Source organism: Trachurus trachurus (genome assembly GCF_905171665.1).
Source record: "Trachurus trachurus genome assembly, chromosome: 2".
Taxonomy (NCBI): Eukaryota; Metazoa; Chordata; class Actinopteri; order Carangiformes; family Carangidae; genus Trachurus; species Trachurus trachurus.
This window is the reverse complement of record NC_139914.1, coordinates 1,738,339-1,761,088: the sequence shown is the minus strand read 5'-3', so window position 1 is coordinate 1,761,088 and position 22,750 is coordinate 1,738,339. Positions and strand designations below refer to the sequence as shown.

The 22,750-nt window shown below is 43.9% G+C and overlaps 2 protein-coding genes and 1 long non-coding RNA gene across 3 annotated transcripts; all 3 read left to right on the top strand.

The window, feature by feature from the left end:
• Nucleotides 1-7,283: 7,283 nt before the first annotated feature.
• On the top strand, nt 7,284-22,573 carry LOC310997706 (protein NLRC3-like; the record flags this gene model as incomplete). Its single annotated transcript, XM_083987497.1, has 13 exons — nt 7,284-7,326; nt 8,044-8,163; nt 8,245-8,379; nt 8,491-8,604; nt 8,753-8,866; nt 9,234-9,312; nt 9,473-9,677; nt 9,983-11,780; nt 11,870-12,043; nt 12,143-12,316; nt 20,505-20,678; nt 20,768-20,941; nt 22,537-22,573. Exons 2-13 carry the CDS (start codon nt 8,093-8,095, stop codon nt 22,571-22,573), a joined length of 3,249 nt encoding a protein of 1,082 aa, XP_083843623.1. The 5' UTR covers nt 7,284-7,326; nt 8,044-8,092.
• Nucleotides 16,332-17,324, top strand: LOC310996260. Its single transcript, XR_014595894.1, has 3 exons — nt 16,332-16,363; nt 16,996-17,114; nt 17,200-17,324. It is a non-coding gene; the product is annotated as an uncharacterized lncRNA (long non-coding RNA).
• LOC310997444 (NACHT, LRR and PYD domains-containing protein 3-like) lies at nt 17,479-20,083 on the top strand (the record flags this gene model as incomplete). The annotated part of the gene is made up of 5 exons (XM_083987137.1): nt 17,479-17,547; nt 17,914-17,992; nt 18,153-18,369; nt 18,629-19,049; nt 20,062-20,083. The coding sequence occupies exons 2-5, from the start codon at nt 17,984-17,986 to the stop codon at nt 20,081-20,083; spliced, it is 669 nt and encodes a 222-aa protein (XP_083843263.1). The 5' UTR covers nt 17,479-17,547; nt 17,914-17,983.
• Nucleotides 22,574-22,750: the final 177 nt, after the last annotated feature.

Genomic DNA, 22,750 nt, shown 5'->3' with positions numbered 1-22,750 from the left:
GCATTTTAATAAGCTACAATAAAAACAAAAACCTCCCAAATCTCAACAAAAGGGAGCAGAAAGAAGAAGAATCTTATGTAATCTGCCCGTCTATCCCAGAAAATCTTTTTTTTTTTTTTACCTAGATGTTAAAACAATGTAGGAAGCAGGACGATAGTTACCATTATTTTGCATGCCTTTCTACACAGTTACAGCTCTACTGGACTCGGTTTAGGTCATTTTCCATTAGGCTACAGCTGAGTCCTTCACAGTTCCTCCTCAGAGCAGCGTTGTCTCGCTCTTTATTCTCTCCTCTCGTCAGCTCCAAACACACGTGCACCTCGTTAACTCAGGTGACAGAATAATAACAGTCTCAGTAGCTGCAGATCAGTGTGCGCTGCTGCCGGTGTGTTTTTAAACTTGGATGGTTTGATCCTTGTCCGATGTCACACAGCCTAATCAAAAAAGCAAAATCCACAATCCGCTCTGTTTATCAATTAACATAGAGCCTAGTGTTATTATAGAGCGGGTTGGATTGCCAGCATCAACGGCCCACCACTACCACAATTACTTCAAAAAATCCTACTGTGCTCTTCTAAATGTACTCCGCTCCTCTCTCCCTATCACACTGCAGTTCTCTGACTCAGCAACGGTGTCGCCAATTCCTCCTGTTCCTCAAAAAAGGCGTACGCCAGGGTCAAAATGGGTGTAAATGTCCGCACTTTTCCCTGTCAGGTTTTGGCTTGATAGATCCCAAATTTGGTGGAGAAAAGTGCGTACGCACAAAACGAGGGGAAAATGGCGTAAAAAACGGTGTATCCACAATGATAAATGAGGCCCCAGGAGTCTGAAATGTTGTGATGATGGTTTCACTGTCAGTCACAATAAAACAGTAACATCCTGCTCCTCTGTAACAGAGTAGCAGTGTATGTAGACTGTCCTCCGCTGACTCCCTGATCCACATCCACACCTTCAACACCACCTTCACTGAACCTCTGTATCCTGGGTCTAGGTTCAGGTCGTGGCGCTGGACTGACTCTTCAGTGTCTCCGTTTTTGTTGTAATCTTTAAAACCCTTTTTAAAAAAATGCTATTTTTGTGTTTCTAACATAGCTACACACACTTTATTACTTTGCAACCAGTGGCGGCTGGTGACTGAAAAAATTAGGGAGGACAACACCAGTCCACGGCGTCATGTTATTTTATAGCACTACTTATCCCTAGCTTCTTATATTCAATGAAAATTAAATAGTAAAACAATGTCTTACAAGATTTCTTAAAAACAAGATAATTTTATTCAATCTTACTGTTTTCAGATTAACACAGGCCTAATGAAAAAGACAGAGCCATTATCATGGATGTAAAAAAAAAAAAAAAAAAGCAGGCCAGTGTTCAACACCTGTAAATGTCACAGTGGGGATTTTACACCCTCTGATTTTAAAGGAAAAACAAAAACCATGAAAATCTGTAAGCAAAGTGTTCCACTCAAATTACATAGGTCTACATATTTGGCTTTTACCTCATAGACATATGCTTTTACCTGAGCTGACGACGCAGAAAAAAAAAAAAAAAAAAGTCCGGTCGTGTCTTTGTTTACCCTCCAGCTGCCCAGGTCACGTATCTGAAAACTATGAACAATCCCTCTGAATACTTCTCTCTGATATCTCCTAACAGTTTATCCAGAAATTTGCTGATATTTCCTTTCAAATCGATGCCAATATCTCTGAAACTCCGTATTTCTTGTGCTAGGAGCATAGACTGTAAAAAGAATGGACGTAGCGTCCGTGACGTCACCCATTGGTTTTGGGGAGTCTGTTTTGTGCCGCTACTACGGGGGTTTGAACCGCGCCATGTTGGATTCTACTTGCCATATTTGGAGCGGTGCGGCCGTTGGCCGGCCGAGGCCCCGCCCACTGGCCTCGTAACAGCGGTCGCCGGACCTGTCACTCAACGGTTCTGCGCCCTAATTGGCCAGAGCTTTAAACCTAATAATAGTAAAACTGTAGAGTTTAAAAAAAATTCACCCCCCTCAGAGTGTGTGCGGGGGTAGAAACTATCGATTGAGACCAAAAAAATAAAATGTACCAGGCTGTAAATATGTTTTTTTAAGCTGTAAAATCGGCTATTTTAACATGGGGCTCGATTGGAGTTGCTCCCTTCTGGAGCCAGCCCCCAGCGACAGCCGAGGGGATTGCAGCTTTTTGAACGCGGAAGTGAGCTTCACTTCTCAGACCGACAACTGCCCCCTTGGCTAGGAGCAGCATGAGCAGCAAGGCTGGGAGTGAAAGTTTTGCGCACATAGCAACAGTAACCAAGGGGGGTTGGAGAACTGTCATTGGACCAACCTGATGTCAATCTTGTGTTCTGGTTGCATTTTACATGTCTTAGCCAATCACAGATCAGCATGAAAAAATCCTAAATGCATTGAGTGAATGGAAGGAGATCCCGCCCCCAGGTGTCTAGAGGAGGACAGAAGCCCTCCGTCCTCCCCTAAGCCCCCACCTTCCTGCTCCCTGTTCCTCACACAGACTACTGTCTCCCGCGCCTGCAGGCGGCGCTGTTGAGCTGTTTTAAGTGGATTTAGTGGATTTTCTTCCATAAAAGAGATTTAGAAATTTAGATTTAAAAATATATTATAAATAATTTGGTAATGGTTTATTTCAACCAGTTACTCTTAATTAAAAAATATGTTGATCTTCCTCTTGCCTCTAAAAAATAGAGGAGGACCAACCTCCTCTGACTCTATGGACCAGCCTCCACTGTTTGCAACATATAGAACCTAAAAGTGTATAAAACACATACACAGTTTTTACAGACCTGGGGCCTCATTTATCAAAGAGGGTGTAAAACTGCTACTAAATATTTGCGTACGGCGAAAAGACGAAAATGGCGTACACCCTAAATATTTACACCTTTTTCAGATCAATCAAACTGTGCGTACGCACAACTCTCCGCAATAAATCACACCGGAGCCAAGAATGGTGCACACGTGAACACACCTCTTACTCCGCCCCCGGAACGCCTATATAAACTATATATGGTCAGCACGTGCATATTTAATTAGCCATGTGCTCTCTGTGGCGCAGCAACTTTTGTGACAACAAAGTGACAACGGAGACAACGGGCGGAGGACGGGGGAAAGAAGCGGAACTTCTCCGCTTCTCCGAAAGCAGATACACGGGCAATAAATCAGTCAGAAAAATGATCTTGCATTTTAATAAGCTACAATAAAAACAAAAACCTCCCAAATCTCAACAAAAGGGAGCAGAAAGAAGAAGAATCTTATGTAATCTGCCCGTTTTTTTTTTTTTTATAACTAGATGTTAAAACAATGTAGGAAGCAGGACGATAGTTACCATTACTTTGAACGCCACTACACAGTTACAGCTTTACTGGACTCAGTTTAGGACATTTTTACAGCTGAGTCCTTTCTCCTCAGGGCCGCGTTGTCTAGCTCCATTCTCTCCTCTCGTCAGCTCCAAACACACGTGCACCTCGTTAACTCAGGTGACAGAATAATAACAGTCTCAGTAGCTGCAGATCAGTGTGCGCTGCTGCCGGTGTGTTTTTAAACTTGGATGGTTTGATCCTTGTCGGACGTCACACATAGCCTAATCAAAAAAGCAAAATCCACAATCCGCTCTGTTTATCAATTAACATAGAGCCTAGTGTTATTATAGAGCGGGTTGGATTGCCAGCATCAACGGTCCACCACTACCACAATTACTTCAAAAAATCCTACTGTGCTCTTCTAAACGTACTCCGCTCCTCTCTCCCTCTCACACTGCAGTTCTCTGACTCAGCAACGGTGTCGCCAATTCCTTCTGTTCCTCAAAAAAGGCGTACGCCAGGGTCAAAATGGGTGTAAATCTCCGCACTTTTCCCCGTCAGGTTTTGGCTTGATAGATCCCAAATTTGGCGGAGAAAAGTGCGTACGCACAAAACGAGGGGAAAATGGCGTAAAAAAAGGTGTATCCACAATGATAAATGAGGCCCCTGGTAATAATTGAACTGTGGGACACTTAACTTGTATAGTAGTAGCATCTGGACATGGAATCTGACAAGTGTCCCCAATAAAGTGTATACATTGTTTTCCAGTAACTGAAGCAAGTCTTTCTTTCTTTCTTTCTTTCTTTCTTTCTTTCTTTCTTTCTTTCTTTCTTTCTATCTATCTATCTATCTATCTATCTATCTATCTATCTATCTATCTATCTATCTATCTATCTATCTATCTATCTATCTATCTATCTATCTATCTATCTATCTATCTATCTATCTATCTAACAATGGAAAGTAATGTTCAATGCTGAACTGTCTTTAAACTCAAGTTCTTCAGTACTTCCATTTCAGTAAAAATCTCTAACATTCATTGGTAATAGAATTGTATTTGATCAGGATGATCTGTACTCTGACACAAGTCAATAAATTGTTTGCTTCACACAATTAAGAGATTATTACAGGATAAAAATATTGTTTTGTTATTTTCCACTGTCACTTTGTCATCTTTTCACAATAAAAGCCTGAGAATATTTGTGTTTGTCTCTGAATCATTGAAGAACTGATATGATCAGGTTCAAACTAAAATACTGTCACCGTTTACATGAAATGTCTGGGCAAAGAGACAGTGAAAGTATTCCAGAGGCTCTCAATGTTGAAGCATTACATCCAGAACAAAGACTAAGACGTTCCAAGGAATTGGGTTTCCATGAACCTGCTTAATGTGTAATTTGACATTTTGAATTTAAAGGGACAACGAGGAGTTTTGGAAAAGCGAAGCGTTTTCACACTACATTTATGAGCCTCCGCGCGCACCGTACATTTCTTTGACCCGGCGCAAGACGGACTCATGTTTTCATTCATCAAAAATTAAAGTCAGAGGTTCAAAGAGGTTCACATACCATCGTAGTTCCGACCATAAACGGCGATTCTGCGGCGTTATTCTCATAACTCGCCATGAAGGAAACGCTGGTCGGCTCGACCAGCATTTCCGCCACCACTAATAATAACAAAATAACGATAGAGACAGATCGATATATTTAGCGAAAATGGAGCCATTAACAAGTGTGAGTAGCGGAGATTCATCCACATTAACGTGAGACTTTTTTATAACCGAATAGAAACTCCTCGTTGTCCCTTTAAACAATCTGTAATGGAAACAACAAAAAACTGTATTTTCAGTCAGTCAGACAGGGCAAAACTTTAATAATTTTAATGGATAGAAGAAGATTTGCTCTCCAACCTTAGTAAGGAGATTATCCAAAACTGGTTTACAGTATGTTCTTAAATTCTTCTTCCTTCAGTATGACCACTCTAGGCGTTTCCCTTCTCCTCCAGGTCACATTCAGGGCCCACCACAGCTGTTGGAGTACCTTTGAACAGTTCTTACAGATTCTGTGGGGCACTCTGCTTTATTCTGGCGCCGAGCTTGATCTTGCCCTGTTCACCATTTCTCAGGATCAATAGATGCTTTCGGAGCATTGCCTGGATGTCGGCAAAGGTCAGCCATCTCTTCTTCCCCAGAAATCCTGCACTGGTTCTTTAGCAACCTGAGAGCTGGATCTTCCTTGCTCTATTATTCAGAGTAAAGGGCGCTGCTGCAGGTTTGGCTGCCTCCGTGCAAAAACGCTCAGGTGCTATGTTGATGGTGAGGGTGGTCATGGAGCACAGCCTGTGGTCCACTTCACCCTCGGCCATTGCTTCCCAGATCTGGTCAACATCCTCATCAAACTGTTGCCAGACAGCTCTCTTGAGGATTTCGGCCACTTGATCCTGGGTCTAGCGAATGGAGCTGATGGCGTGCAGCCTGGTGCTGTGGTTGGTGACTCTGTGGGTTTCATGCATTCTGACCCTTGGGGGCTGAGGGTGGATTGCTTGCAGCAGGTGTTGGCAACACTTGGAGGCTCTGGGCACAGTGATTTGTCTCCTGACCTAGCTCCTCCTGAGTATCACCAGAGGTAACTTCTGTGTCGTTTGTTCCACTGTCAAGCATTTCATCCTGCTCTGATGTATCTTCAAGCCCTTCTCGTTTTTGCAGATCTATGTTCCCCTATCAGGGAATATAGGACCTTCTTTTTGAAAAAGGGTCCTATGTTCCCCGTTTTTCCCAAAAAGGGGCCTATGTTCCCTGGTCGCAATACATACTCTGGAACATAGGATCCTTTTTCTGAAAAAGGGTCCTATGTTCCTCAATGTTACCGGGGAACATAAGAGCTTTTTCTTTTTGTTTGTTTGTTTGTTTTGTTATGTTCCTCACTGTTGCTGGTTGATGGACTCTCTCTGCTTATCTGGACTCTATCTATCTGACCTGTCTAGCCTCTACCCAGTCTTTTTACTAAACTTAACTCCTTTCTTCATTGCCTAAACCCAACCAATGGGACAATTACACTCACTCAAAGTCACAACTCAACTTCTCAAAAATAGGCAAAAATATGCAAAGTCACTCACAACTCCACTTCCAGGTATGGGCACAAAAATTGCATGTTCCCCGGGTCCTTTTGGGGAAAAGCTGGGAACATAGGACGCTTTTTCTAAAAAAAAGGGTTCTAATACAAAGTGTGGAACATAGGACCGGGGGAACATAGGGATGATCCCGCTAAGGGAGCTAACCCTCTCCACCCCAGTTGCCATCTTTCTGGCTGGCCTATGTTTCTCCAGATGTCACAACTCTCTTTGTGGTTGTCACCCAGTTTATTCCTGGTTGTCAGTGGTGCTCCAAGAGTGTTATGGTTTCCACAGCATATTCTGATGCACACACTTGGACATATCATCAGTGTTGACAAACGTTTAATATTTGATATCTAGGGGAAAATATCTTGTTCTTGTTTCTGTCTTTGTCTAGCAGCTGTTGAAAACTTGTCTACAGTTTAAAAGTCATGGGTTTCAATCCTCAGTGATTTAATGAAGTTCGAGTTTCATCACTAAGCATTCAAAACTAAATTGTTCACACCAATCATATTGAAGCCTATCTTTAACAAACACCTTCACAATTTGGCAGTTACTCTGCAAGCTTTACTTTTGGTATTTTCAGCACATGATCACACTAATGGAAGTTTACTCTGGTTAAATTATAAAGAAGGAGTTTTACTTGTACAAAAGTATTTTGACTATTCAACAACTTTGAATTCGGATTTTTAAAGTGTATTTTTGTGTTTGTTTAGGAGGGCAGAACAGCTCTGAAACTTTTCTGCGCAATATCTTTTCTTATCTTTGTCTTGCACCTTATCCTCCTGGCAGTTACTCCGCCCCCTGCCCCCCCACAGATACACATGTCTATCTCCTTGTTGACATGTTACTGATCAGTTTCACTTTAAACAAACTTGGTGTCGCAGATGATTTTCTCCTCTGAAGGTAACGTGAGCAGTTTTGAAATGTTTGACTTGTTAACACCTGTTGTTACCTGAACATACGACTGCTTTTAAACTCCCAGGGGTGGACACATCACCACCGTGGGGCCCTGACAGCTATGGATACTCTGAAGGTGGTTCATGTGTTCTGATCCTTAAAGAGTTAATACTGCAGTTTAGAAATACTCCTGTACGAGCCAGAATTCTGCATGAAATGTATTACTCATGGTTTTTTTGGTTCTCTAGTTGATGTGTGAGGAGCATTTTAACATCTATTTCAGTTTAAACTTTGATGGACATGTTGTTTGATTGTTATTCTCATCTGTTGTTCCACTGCCTCACTACATCACAATTTATTCTCTCTTCTTCATTTGTGTTGGGAAACATGTTGTGTGGATATTTGCACTACAACACTTCACTGTGTTGTCAGAGTAGACTACAACTGTTGGCCACCTCTGAGTCCTCATGCTGCTTTCATGTGATGTGCGAACTAAACGTGGTCTCCACCTTTCTACTGCTGGTTTAGTTTGACGGATCTGTGAGACCGACTCACCCCACATCAGCCTCTCTGGTCCTGTGGCTCCATCTAGTGGACTGAGAGTAGAAGTGCAGCATCTTCATCTTTCTAGCACTGAAACAGAGAAGAAGAGCCAATCAGTGGAGGAGCAGCTGGACACATGATGGACATGTGAGCTGGTAATAATGTGTGTTTCCTCTGCAGGTGAAGCTACAAACTGTTTGTGAGCTGCTGTGGATGTGAACTCAGCAGCATGGACAAAGAACAGGGAGTCCCTCCCTCTAAAACCACTGGGGAACATGAGAGCCAGATCAGAGGTCAAAGGTCAGATGAGCATCTTGAAGTGTCTATAACTTACATCACTGCTCCGTCATTGTTATTTACATTAAAATCTGTGTGTGTTAGGGTCAGAGACACACATTACTCTGGACCTGGACCTGGACCTGGACCTGGACCTGGACCTGAACCCAACATGGTGTCCATGAAGAGTGACTGGTCCATGGATCGTTCTCTTAGATTCAGTCAATCTGTGGATGGAAGGTCAGAACTTCAAAACACTTTTCTCACTAAAAGTTCTTGGTGTTCATTTTAAGATTGAAGGCATTTTTCATCAGTTTTCTCCAACATTTATCAGTTGTGTTGATGTTTTAGGATCCAGCAGCAAAGACCAGCCTCTCCTGAACCCAGCTGTCTGTCTCTAAAGAGCGACGACTCAAAGGATGTTATCATTGAGTTTAAGGGAGGACAAGGATCAGCTGATCAAATGTAAGCTGTAACTGACACTCAACCTGAATGATCCTTCTCTTGTAACTTTTCTCTCTAAACATCACTTGTTGCATTTATTAAAAGACTGAAGACATTTTTCATCAGTTTTCTCCAACATGTACATTTATCAGTTGTGTTGTTGTTTCAGGATCCAGCAGCAGAGACCAGACTCTCCTGGACCCAGCTGTCAGTCACTGAAGAGCGACTACTCAAAGGATGTTTTCATTGAGTTTAAAGAAGGACAAGGATCAGCTGATCAGATGTAAGTTGTAACTGACACTCAGACTCAGGTTAATGTAGAAAACAACCAGTTGTATGAGGTGTTGTTGGACCAGGTCAGGGGTCAAAGTGTCTCTATGTTGTGAACGTCCACACTGGAAGGTGGAGGTCAAACTGTGAGGGGTGGTGAGAGCTGTAGGGACTGAACCAAACACTGAGCTGAAGCTACAAACAGCTGCAGACTGAGCTGTTGATTCTCAGTGGGATCAGCAGGACTAGTCAACCTTCACCTCTAAAGGGAGGTGTCTGATTGGCTGTCATATCAAACCTGACTTCATGGACCTTTAGCTTGTGTGTGTCTCTGTGTGGACAGGCATGATGTGAGCTCATTCTCCATGATTCCTCCACAGAGTGGACCAGGAGAGCTCAGAGGTTCCCAGTGGTCAGTCTGCCCAGCAGCATCAAACACACCTGGACTCCATATTTAAGGTGAGGACATGTCCAACAGCTGCTGTCACATCTGTTGTGTTCACAATCATCTCCATGCTGCACTTTGACACCAGTGGATTGTCAGTCTGTCCAACATGGATCTGATGTTTGGCTCCATGGTTTTAGTTTGATGCTGTCACTCATAGAGTTTCTGTTCTAGCTGCTGGAGGAGGACATCAAAGATGATCTGAAGGAGATCCACAAGTCTCTGAGTCTAGATTACCCAGAATTTCACAGGGAGGATGAGGAGGTGTTGGATGGTGAGGATGAAGAGCAGAGGAGCAGCAGAGAGGCATTAGTGAAGATCACAGTGAACTTCCTGAGGAGGAGGAAGCAGGAGGAGCTGGCTGAGTGTCTGCAGGGGAGTAAGTTTTTCTAGAGATTCAACATGATGCACAAATGAGACATTCACTGACATCAACACATGGAGGGAAACATGTTTATATAATCACTTGTTAGAGGAATTTAAAAAATGTACATGATTGTCTCTATAATTCAGTTGTTGATTGGATTTCTTCTATAATTCTTCTGTGTATATAATACTGTATATAATATAAAACTATAGGAGGAGCTAACACTGCAACCTTGTTTTGAATCGTCCTTCTCTTTTGCAGCTGAAAAAGTTCATTCACAACCACATTAAGGTTAATTTTCTTTTGTGTTCTTGCAGGATATCCCACTATCTGCCAACAGAACCTTAAATCTGGCCTGAAGAAGAGGTTCCAGTGTGTGTTTGAGGGCATCGCTACAGCAGGAAACCCAACTCTTCTGAACCAGATCTACACAGAGCTCTACATCACAGAGGGAGGGGCTGGAGAATTCAATGATAAACATGAGGTCACACAGATTGAAACAGCATCCATGAAACCAGTTGGATTGGAAACAACCATCAGACCTGAAGACATCTTTAAAGTCCCACCAGGAAGAGACCGACCAATCAAAACAGTGATGACAATGGGAATGGCTGGCATTGGGAAAACAGTCTTAACTCAGAAGTTCACTCTGGACTGGGCTGAAGACAAAACCAACCAGGACATACACTTCACATTTCCCTTCACCTTCAGAGAGCTGAATGTGCTGAAGGAGAAAAAGTTCAGCTTGGTGGAACTTGTTCATCTCTTCTTCCCTGAAATCAAAGAAGCAGGAATCTGCAAGTCTGATCAGTTCCAGGTGGTCTTCATCTTTGACGGTCTGGACGAGTTTCGACTTCCTCTGGACTTCCACAACACTGAGATCCTGACTGATGTGACAGAGTCCACCTCAGTGGACGTGCTGCTGACCAACCTCATCAGGGGGAAACTGCTTCCCTCTGCTCGCCTCTGGATAACCACACGACCTGCAGCGGCCAATCAGATCCCTCCTAATTGTGTTGACTTGGTGACAGAGGTCAGAGGGTTCACTGACCCACAGAAGGAGGTGTACTTCAAGAAGAGATTCAGAGATGAGCAGCAGGCCAGAAAGATCATCTCCCACATCAAGACCTCACGAAGCCTCCACATCATGTGCCACATCCCAGTCTTCTGCTGGATCACTGCTACAGTTCTGCAGGAGCTGTTGAAGACCAGAGAGGGAGGAGAGCTGCCCAAGACCCTGACTGAGATGTACATCCATTTCCTGGTGGTTCAACTGAAACTGAAGAACATCAAGTATGATGGAGGAGCTGAGACAGATCCACACTGGAGTCCAGAGAGCAGGAAGATGATTGAGTCTCTGGGAAAACTGGCTTTTGAGCAGCTGCAGAAAGGAAACCTGATCTTCTATGAATCAGACCTGACAGAGTGTGGCATCGATATCAGAGCAGCCTCAGTGTACTCAGGAGTGTTCACACAGATCTTTAAAGAGGAGAGCGGCCTGTACCAGGACAAGGTGTTCTGCTTCATCCATCTAAGTTTTCAGGAGTTTCTGGCTGCTCTTCATGTCCATCTGACCTTCATCAACTCTGGACTCAACCTGATGTCACAACAACAAACAACATCCAAGAAGTCTGAAAGAAAAGTTGAATGTACCCCGACCTCTTTCTACCAGAGCGCTGTGGACGAGGCCTTACAGAGTCCAAATGGACACCTGGACTTGTTCCTCCGCTTCCTCCTGGGTCTTTCCCTGCCGACCAATCAGACTCTCCTACGAGGTCTGATGACACAGACAGGAAGTGACTCCCTGACCAATCAGGAAACAGTCCAGTACATCAAGAAGAAGATTGAAGAGATTTGCCCTCCAGAAAACACTATCAACCTGTTCCACTGTCTGAACGAACTGAATGATCGTTCTCTAGTGGAGCAGATCCAACAGTCCCTGAGATCAGGACGTCTTTCCAAAGATAAACTATCTTCTAGTCAGTTGTCGGCTCTGGCCTTCATTTTACTGTCATCAGGAGAAGATCTGGACAAGTTTGACCTGAAGAAATACTCTGCTTCAGAGGAGGCTCTTCTGAGGCTGCTGCAAGTGGTCAAAGCCTCAAATAAAGTTCTGTAAGTGTAGAAAGAGTTCAGTCAATTCAGGATAGTTTGGTCTGAGCTGTGTAACAGAATCATGTTCTTGTTTGTTGTTGTTTCTTCAGACTGAGCGACTGTAACCTCTCAGAGAGAAGTTATGAAGCTCTGTCCTCAGTCCTCAGCTCCCAGTCCTCTAGTCTCAGACACCTGGACCTGAGTAACAACAATCTGCAGGACTCAGGAGTCAAGGTCCTGTCTGGTGGACTGAAGAATCCACACTGTAGACTGGAGACTCTCAGGTGAGAATCCATCCAGCTGTTTATCTGAAGACACTTGAACACTTGAACACAGCAGCAGGTTTTGACAGAGGGTTCCTGTGTGTTGTTGTGTGTGTTCAGTCTGTCAGGATGTCTGATCACAGAGGAAGGCTGTGCTTCTCTGGCCTCAGCTCTGAGCTCCAACCCCTCCCATCTGAGAGAGCTGGACTTGAGCTACAACCATCCAGGAGCCTCAGGAGTGAAGCTGCTGTCAGACGGACTGGAGGATCCAGACTGGAGACTGGACTCTCTCAGGTATGAAGAGGCTGCTGCAGCCACACACACTGTCTGATAGAGGAGGAGCTTCATGCAGGTGCACACTTTACTATTAGACAAGGTGATGAGGTGTTTCCTCCTCGTTTCCTCCTGCTCTGTATCATCACAACATGAAGACTCCAGCTCCTTTTCTCTTCTTCTTTCAGGATGGAGCCTGATGGAGTCCAATGGTTGACACCAGGTCTGAGGAAGTGTAAGTGTGTTTGGACGTTGGTTCATTGAAACAAAGCAGCACATTCAACCATCTTCACACTGTCACATCACTGACGTCATGAGTCTTCATCAAACTGTCAATAACTGATCAGATGATCAGTAACTGCAGCTGTGTCTTGTTTCTCCATCAGATTCCTGTCGACTCAAAATCGACACGAACACAGTAAACAGAAGAATCAAACTCTCCAACAACAACAGGACAGTGACACTTGTGGAGGAGGATCAGTCATATCCTGATCATCCAGACAGATTCGAACACTGGCCTCAGCTGCTGTGTTCAACTGGTCTGACTGGTCGCTGTTACTGGGAGGTGGAGTGGACAGGAGCTGTTGATGTGTCAGTGAGTTACAGAGGAATCCAAAGGAAAGGAAACTGTGAGAGCTGCAGGTTTGGAGGGAACGATCAGTCCTGGAGTCTGAAATGTTGTGATGATGGTTTCACTGTCAGTCACAATAAAACAGTGACATCCTGCTCCTCCTCTGTCTCTAACAGAGTAGCAGTGTATGTGGACTGTCCTGCTGGATCTCTGTCCTTCTACAGAATCTCCTCTGACTCTCTGATCCACATCTACACCTTCAACACCACCTTCACTGAGCCTCTTTATCCTGGGATTAGGTTCAGGTCGTGGCGCTGGATTCACTCTTCAGTGTCTCTGTGTTCTATGTAGTATCTTTAAAACCCCTTTTAAAAAATCTGTCTGTCTTCTGTATCTATCACTTTCCATTTGCAGTGTCCTAATGATTGTCACTAGATAGAGATCAGGAGGGAGACGCTGCCTCAAACTGAAAATAGATTTCTTTTATTGTAAATGGTTGCTGTGATTAACATGATTCACCACTTCCCTTCAGATTTGACATTCTGTAAAGACTCACTTAGATAAAGTAGCCTACTATCCAATGCTGAACTGTCTTTAAAATATAGTTCTCCAGTACTTCCACTACAGTAAAAGTATCTAACTCTATCATTCACTGGTAATGGAGTTTGACCAGGATGATTTGTACTCTGACATAAGTCATGAAGGTGTCTGCTTCATACACCTCAGAGATTATTGTAGAATAAAAATGTTGTAGAGTTTAACTTTTTTACTACGAGTGTCATTTAGTTGTCTTTTCACAATAAAAATCTGACAGAGAATATTTGTGTTTTGTCCCTGAATCTTTTTTTTTTTTTTTTAACCTTTATTTAACCAGGAATAATCCCATTGAGATTCAGAATCTCTTTTGCAAGGGGGTCCTGGCCAAGAAAGCAGCACAGTACATCCACATCAAGTAGCCTACACATTTGGACAACATCAACAAAACAAACATAAAAACAGCTAAAACAGTAACAGCAAATCACATCAATACATTATAATCACCAGCTGCGTTCGGTGACAGGACAGGTGCATTCAGTAGTCAAATAGTCCTTGATCCTAGCTTTAAAATCTTCCATACTTGGGAGATAATCCAACTTAAGATGACTCTGTAATTTATACCAGGACGAGGGTGCGAATGCTTTGAAGGCACTTTCCCCAAAGACAGTCCGTGTACGAGGAATAGTATACATTATCAATCTATCGTGCCTGAGACTACAGCTTCTGGTGTTGACTTTAGGAACCAACCATAAGGAAGCAAGTCACACAGGATGGCCTTATAAAGAAAACAATACCAGTGTTCCCATCTACGATTGTACAAAGAAGGCCAGCCAACACTCTCATAAAGACTACAGTGATGAGTACGAAAACCTAAATCTGTTACAAATCTTAATGCTGCATGATACACCGAATCCAGCATTTTCAGAGAGGAGAGATTTGCATGCATGTATAAGATATCACCATAGTCAAGTATTGATACAAAAGTTGCTTGAGTCTTTTTCTCGCATTAAAGGAGAAACAACTTTTGTTTCTATAATAGAAACCAAGTTTAACCCTGAGTTTCTTTGTAAGACACTCAATATGATATTTAAAAGACAGATTTTCATCCAAGTAAAATCCCAAGTATTTGTAGACTGAAACTTGTTCAATCACTTTCTCATTTTGTGTAACAATCTGACAAGAATCATCTGTCTTCCCTGATTTTGAAAAGCACATCAATTTAGTTTTGTCAGAATTGAGCACAAGTCTTAATTGATTAAGATTACTCTGAATGACATTAAAAGCAGATTGTATCTTTTGTATGGCACTTGTTAATGATGAAGCAGAACAGTACAAAATAGTGTAATCTGCATAAAAGTGAAATTTGGCATCATTTACATTTTGACACAAGACATTTATATAAATAGTAAATAAAATGAGACCCAATATGGACCCCTGGGGGACACCATTTTGAGTCAACAAAGGTTTGGAGGATACACCATCAACCTGAACACTTTGTGTTCTGCCGCTCAAGTAGTTGCCAAACCACATGACAGCTTTTGAAGACATTCCAATATCTCACAGTCTCTGGCACAAGACCAAGTGGTCAACTGTGTCAAAGGCCTTTGACAGATCTAAAAACAATGCAGCACAGTATTCTTTAGAATCAATAGCACTTATGAGATCATTTAAGACTTTCATAGTGGCAGTGACAGTACTGTGCTTTTTTCTGAAACCAGACTGCAGTTCATTTAAAATGCTATTTGTTGTCAGAAAATCTTTCAACTGGTCACTTATAAGCCCTTCTAAAACTTTGGCTAAAGCAGACAGTTTTGATATTGGCCTATAATTATTAGGATTTTGTTGACTTCCAGACACTAGGAATTATTCCAGTTTCTATAGTCAGGTTGAAAATATATGTCAAAGGTTCTGCAATATGTTCAGCAGCAATTTTCAAGAAGTATGGGTCTAACCCATCAGGACCAGAGGATTTCTTGGTATTTAACTTAATGAGAGCATTATATACCTCCTCTTTAGTAATGAGAGCAAGATCAAAATCACAAAGTACATTTTCACCAGACAGAGAGTAATCCACTTGACTCATCTCTTGTTTCAATTCCTGCCCAAACAACGAACCAGAAGATATAAAATGCTGGTTTAAGGAATCTAACATACTTTTCTTTTCTGTAATGATCTCATCATTCAGCTTTCAAGTATTCGGAAGTACAGTGTCCCTTGTGCCTGAAGACAATGATTTAATCATCTTCCAGAATTTAGAAGGGTTGTTTGTGCTATCACATATTTCATTAACATAAAAATCTGCTTTAACTTTACGTATTTGGGAGACACACTTGTTTCTCAGATACCTAAAATGTTGCCAGTCTGACTTATTTTTGGATTTTCTTGCAGTTGCCCAAGCAAGGTCTCGTTCATGAATTAGTTCAGACAGTTGCTCTGAGAACCACGGGTTATCAATTGAAGAATCATTGAGGAACTGACCTGAACAGGTTCAAACTAAAACACTTTACATCAAATGTCTGATGATGAAAAAGACAGCAAAAGTATTCTAGGACAGCAGAACAGCTCTGGAAATTTTCTGCGCAATAAGTTTTCTTTTTTTTTTATGTCTATTTTTGGGGCTTTTATGCCTTTATTGGACAGGAAAGTCGAGAGAGAGACAGGAAATGGGAGGCGGGGGGGAATGACATGCAGGATTGGGCCGCTCGGCACGGGATTTGAACCGGGGTCGCCTGCAGTGAGGATGATAGCTGCAACACAACACATGGGGCGGGTGCTCTACCAACTGAGCTAAACTGCGCCCCGCAATAAGTTTTCTTATCTTTATCTTGCACCTTATCCTCCTGGCCCTTAGTCCGCCCCATGCCCCCCACAGACACACATGTCTATCTCCTTGTTGACATGTTGCTGATCAGTTTCACTTTAAACAAACTTGGTGTCGCAGATGATTTTCTCCTCTGAAGGTAAAGTGAGCAGTTTTTAATGTTTGACTTGCAAACACCTGTTGTCACCTGAGCATTCGACTGCTTTTTAACTCCCAGGGGTGGACACATCACCACTGTGGAGCCCTGACAGCTATGGATACTCTTAAGGTGGATTATGTGTTCTGATCCTTACAGAAGAAATACTGCAGTTTAGAAATAGCCAGAATCCTGCATCAAATGTATTACTTGTGTTTTTTTTTCTCTAGTTGATGTGTGAGATATAAGCATTTTAATGTAAACTTTGATGGACATTTTGTTTGATAGTTTTTCTGAGCTGTTGTTCCACTGCCTCGTGACATAAAAGCTGATTCTCTTTTTCATTTCTGTTGGGAAACATGTTGTGCACAACAACACTTCAATGTGTTGAAAGAGTAGACTGCAGCTGTTGACCACCTGTGTGTCCTCATGCTGCTTTCAAGTGATGTGTGAAATAAACGTGGTCTTCACCTTTCTGCTACTGGCTCCTGTGGCTCCATCTAGTGGACTGAGAGTAGAAGTACAGCAGCTTCCTCTTCCTGACACTGAAACAGAGAAGAAGAGCCAATCAGTGGAGGAGCAGCTGGACACACGGTGGACATGTGAGCTGGTAATGATTTGTGATTTCTCTGCAGGTGAAGCTACAAAGTGTGTGTGAACTCAGCAGCATGGATCAGTGTGAGGACAGAGAGGAGGGAGCCCCTCCCTCTAAGAAACTGTGTCGGGAATATCGGAGACGAACCACAGGTCAAAAGTGAGATAAGGATTAATAAGTATCCATGAGGCAGAACACTGCTCCATCATTATTACTCACATTAAAAGCTCTGTGTGTATGTTAGGGTGATGGGCAAACAACAGACTGCTGGACCTGTACCTGGACCTGGATCTGGACCCAGCTGTGTGTCCATGAAGAGCGACCGGTCCAAGAATCAGCCCCTTAGATTCAGTCAATCTGTTGATGGAACGTCAGAATTAAAATGGATAAAATCTTTCTCACTAAATGTTACCTGTTCATTAAAAGATTTAGGACATTTTTCATCAGTTTCCTCCAAGATGTACATTTATCAGTTTTGTTGTTGTTTTAGGAGACCAGACTCTTCTGGACCCAGCTGTCTTTCTCTAAAAAGGGGTCATTCAAAGGACTGGAAAAATGAGTTTAAAGGAGGACAAGGATCAGTTGACCAGAAGTAAGCTGTAACTGACACTCAGACTCAGATTAATGTAGAAAACAACCAGTTGTATGAGGTGTTGTTGGACCAGGCAGAGGTCGAAGTGTCTCTATGTTGTGAACGTCCACACTGGAAGGTGGAGGTCAAACTGTGAGGGGTGGTTAGAGCTGTAGGGACTGAACTAAACACTGAGCTGAAGCTACAAACAGCTGCAGACTGAGCTGTTGATTCTCAGTGGGATCAGCAGGACTAGTCAACCTTCACCTCTACAAGGAGGCATCTGATTGGCTGTCACATCAAACCTGACTTCATGGACCTTTAGCTTGTATGTGTCTCTGTGTGGACAGACATGATGTGAGCTCATTCTCCATGATTCCTCCACAGAGTGGACCAGGAGAGCTCAGAGGTTCCCAGTGGTCAGTCTGCCCAGCAGCATCAAACACACCTGGACTCCATGTTTAAGGTGAGGACATGTCCAACAGCTGCTGTTACATCTGTTGTGTTCACAATCATCTCCATGCTGCACTTTGACACCAGTGGATTGTCAGTCTGTCCAACATGGATCTGATGTTTGGCTCCATGGTTTTAGTTTGATGCCGTCACTCATAGAGTTTCTGTTCCAGCTGCTGGAGGAGGACATCAAAAATGAGCTGAAGGAGATCCACAAGTCTCTGAGTCCAGATTACCCAGAATGCTCAGGGAGCCAGAGGGAGGATGAGACGGTGATGGACAGTGAGGATGAAGAGCAGAGGAGGAGCAGAAGAGAGGCATTAGTGAAGATCACAGTGAACTTCCTGAGGAGGATGAAGCAGGAGGAGATGGCTGAGCGTCTGCAGAGGAGTAAGAGGATTTCTCTAAAGATTCAACATGATGGACAAATGAGACATTCACTGTCATCAACACATGGAGGGAAACATGTTCACTCATTAGAGGAACTAAAATTTCCACACGATTCAATGATTTCACATAATTTTCTCCATGAGTCAGTTGTAGATTGGATTTCTTTTAGAATTCTTCTGTATTTATTGGAAACGAAGGAGGATCTAAGTTAACTTAAGATACAACCACATTAACTAAATGTGTTTTTGTGTTCTTGCAGGATCTCCTGCTATGTGCCAGCAGAACCTTAAATCTGACCTGAGGAAGAAGTTCCATTGTGTGTTTGAGGGCATCGCTAAAGCAGGAAACCCAACTCCTCTGAACCAGATCTACACAGAGCTCTACATCACAGAGGGAGGGGCTGGAGAGGTCAATGATGAACATGAGGTCACACAGATTGAAACAGCATCCAGGAAACCAGACAGACCAGAAACAACCATCAAACCAGAAGACATCTTTAAAGTCCCACCTGGAAGAGACCGACCAATCAGAACAGTGATGACAATGGGAGTGGCTGGCATTGGGAAAACAGTTTTAACACAGAAGTTCACTCTGGATTGGGCTGAAGACAAAGCCAAGCAGGACATACACTTCACATTTCCCTTCACCTTCAGAGAGCTGAATGTGCTGAAAGAGAAAAAGTTGAGCTTGGTGGAACTTGTTCATCTCTTCTTCACTGAAACCAAAGAAGCAGGAATCTGCAGGTTTGATCAGTTCCAGGTGGTCTTCATCTTTGACGGTCTGGACGAGTGTCGACTTCCTCTGGACTTCCACAACACGGAGATCCTGACTGATGTGACAGAGTCCACCTCAGTGGACGTGCTGCTGACCAACCTCATCAGGGGTAAACTGCTTCCCTCTGCTCGTCTCTGGATAACCACACGACCTGCAGCAGCCAATCAGATCCCTCCTGAGTGTGTTGACATGGTGACAGAGGTCAGAGGGTTCACTGACCCACAGAAGGAGGTGTACTTCAAGAAGAGGTTCAGAGATAGGGAACAGGCCAGAGAGATCATCTCCCACATCAAGACCTCACGAAGCCTCCACATCATGTGCCACATCCCAGTCTTCTGCTGGATCACTGCTACAGTTCTGGAGACCAGAGAGGGAGGAGATCTGCCCAAGACCCTGACTGAGATGTACATCCACTTCCTGGTGGTTCAACTAAAACTGAAGAAGGTCAAGTACGATGGAGAAGCTGAGACAGATCCACACTGGAGTCCAGACAGCAGGAAGATGATTGAGTCTCTGGGAAAACTGGCTTTTGAGCAGCTGCAGAAAGGAAACCCGATCTTCTATGAATCAGACCTGACAGAGTGTGGCATCGATATCAGAGCAGCCTCAGTGTACTCAGGAGTGTTCACACAGATCTTTAAAGAGGAGAGAGGCCTGTACCAGGACAAGGTGTTCTGCTTCGTCCATCTGAGTGTTCAGGAGTTTCTGGCTGCTCTTCATGTCCATCTGACCTTCATCAACTCTGGACTCAACCTGATGTCACAACAACAAACAACATCCAAGAATTTAGAAAGAAAAGTTGAATGTACCCTGAACTGTTTCTACCAGAGCACTGTGGACGAGGCCTTGAAGAGTCCAAATGGACACCTGGACTTGTTCCTCCGCTTCCTCCTGGGTTTTTCGCTTTCGACCAATCAGACTCTTCTACAAGGTCTGCTGACACAGACAGGAAGTGACTCCCTGACCAATCAGGAAACAGTCGAGTATATCAAGAAGAAGATTGAAGAGACTTCCTCTGCAGAGAAAAGCATCAACCTTTTCCACTGTCTGAACGAACTGAATGATCGTTCTCTAGTGGAGCAGATCCAACAGTCCCTGAGATCAGGACGTCTTTCCAAAGATAAACTATCTTCTAGTCAGTTGTCGGCTCTGGCCTTCATTTTACTGTCATCAGGAGAACATCTGGATGAGTTTGACCTGAAGAAATACTCTGCTTCAGAGAAAGCTCTTCTGAGGCTGCTGCCAGTGGTCAAAGCCTCCAACAAAGTTCTGTAAGTGTAGAGAGAGTTGAATCAATTCAGGATAGTTTGCTCCGAGCTGTGTAACAGAATCATGGTGATTGTTTGTTGTTGTTTCTTCAGACTGAGTGGCTGTAACCTCTCAGAGAGAAGCTGTGAAGCTCTGTCCTCAGTCCTCAGCTCCCAGTCCTCTAGTCTCAGACATCTGGACCTGAGTAACAACGACCTGCAGGACTCAGGAGTGAAGCTGCTGTCTGGTGGACTGGAGAGTCCACACTGTAGACTGGAGACTCTGAGGTGAGGATCCATCAAGCTGTTGATCTGATGACACTTGAACACACCTCCAGGTGTTGACAGGGTTCCTGTGTGTTGTTGTGTGTGTTCAGTCTGTCAGGATGTCTGGTCACAGAGGAAGGCTGTGCTTTTCTGGCCTCAGCTCTGAGCTCCAACCCCTGGCATCTGAGAGAGCTGGACCTGAGCTACAACCATCCAGGAGCCTCAGGAGTGAAGCTGCTGTCGGTCGTACTGGAGGATCCAGACTGGAGACTGGACTCTCTGAGGTATGAAGAGGCTGCTGCTGCTGCAGCCACTAGGGGTGTAACGGTACATGTATTTGTATTGAACCGATTCGGTACGGGGTGTTCGGTTCGGCACAGCGCTGAGAACGAGTGAGTTTCGGTACAGAAGTTGTGTGTGTTTACAGTCCGCCTGCAGCAACACGTGCAGCCCGTTTACGTTGTGGCTATCGCTAATGCTACCGCTAGCGAGAAAACAGAGGTTTGAAGACCCTTCCTGCTTGTAGGAGGAGTGGAGGTGGGGGCTGTGGCTCCTATCTCCTCTCTGTCTGTCTGCCCCTCTGTCCGTCCGTCCCTCCGTCTGTCTGTCTCTCTCTCTCTTGGCGCATTTCCACTAGCACGGTTCGGCTCGGTACGGCACGGCTCGGCGCGCTATTGCGTGTTTCCACTAGCACGCAGTACCTGCAACCGGGTACATTTTTGGTATCACCTCAGCCCTGGTTCCAAGCGAGCCGAAGCGTTACTAAAACGTGACGTCAGCCGACTGCCTTCCACTGATTGGCCGATGAGTGTCGTCACTGGAAGCGACGACCGACAACAGATTTTCTAACATTTAGACTGGCTCTGTTAGTACGTGACTTTATTAAGTTTTAATATTTTTTTATGCGAGAAAGTAACTGTTTAGATCCCCATGTGCGGTTAGTTTATCCAAACGACGGCTGTTTAGAAGTTTGCCCCGATGTTTTTCGGAGAAGTGAAGCTCCAGGTCCGAGCAGCGACCGGTTCATCACAGAGGCAGCAGCCCGGCTCCTGACGTGCTCCGCCGGCCAGCCTACCATCGTCACCCCGAGGAGAACAGACCGCTAATTAACTTCCCCGATGGCTTTTAGAGGTTTACCACCGGCTGGTTAAACTCTTAAATGTTGGTCTCATTGATGAACCTAACAATCTAACAATCTAACAATTGTGGCTGTAGCAGAAGTTTGTTTGTGGTTAGACAGAAGAGCAGCAATGCCTTGGGGTCTGTACGCACAGAAAACACCACATTTACATCAATAAATAAATGTTTTACAATGAACCAGGCCGATCTCAGAGCTGGTAGACTCTCCGGTAAGGCATATTGAACGGTTAAATGCCGTTAACGGGACGAGAGCAGTCAAAACGGCGGTTTAAAGCTAGCTACAGCGAGGGTAGGTTCACTTCCTGTTTACAAAGTAAAAGCACCAATTCTATCGTAATGGCTTTCCTTATGATAAAAGGCAACGGGTATTTTATTTTGTGAAAATAACCGGAAGTGCGTTGCTCACTACGGCTAGCTTTAGTAACGCCGACTTCGTTGAAACAAAATTGTAAACAGCTGGTATTTTGTCAGTTTTTCAACACGGTGGGGATCTAAACCACTACTTTCTCGCCTGAAAATGTTTCAAATGTTGCTAAAGTTATATATTTACAGAGTTTAGAGCGTTGCTCGGCGCCGTGTAAATGACGTCACGGCGGCACTAGTGATACTCAGTTGTAATGGAAACACAACCAAACCGAGCAGAGCCGTGCCGTGCCGAGCCGTATCGAGCCGAGCCGTGCTAGTGGAAATGCGCCATCTGTGTCGCGCACGGGCTCCAGCACCTGTGGATCTGCTGCAGATGCGCCCAGAGCAGGCGCATGTCGCTGCTGTGTTGACACTACGCACTGTGCCGATCGTGATGATCCGCGTTATTCATTCATTCATTTATTTATTTATTTGCGGCCGAACGGTTGCATCGTCAGGCAGCCGTTGTGGCATTTGCCCACATTGCCGGCTTGAACTGTTAGTGCTGCACTTTACATGTAAAAAAAAAAAAAAAAGTTGTGTGAGAA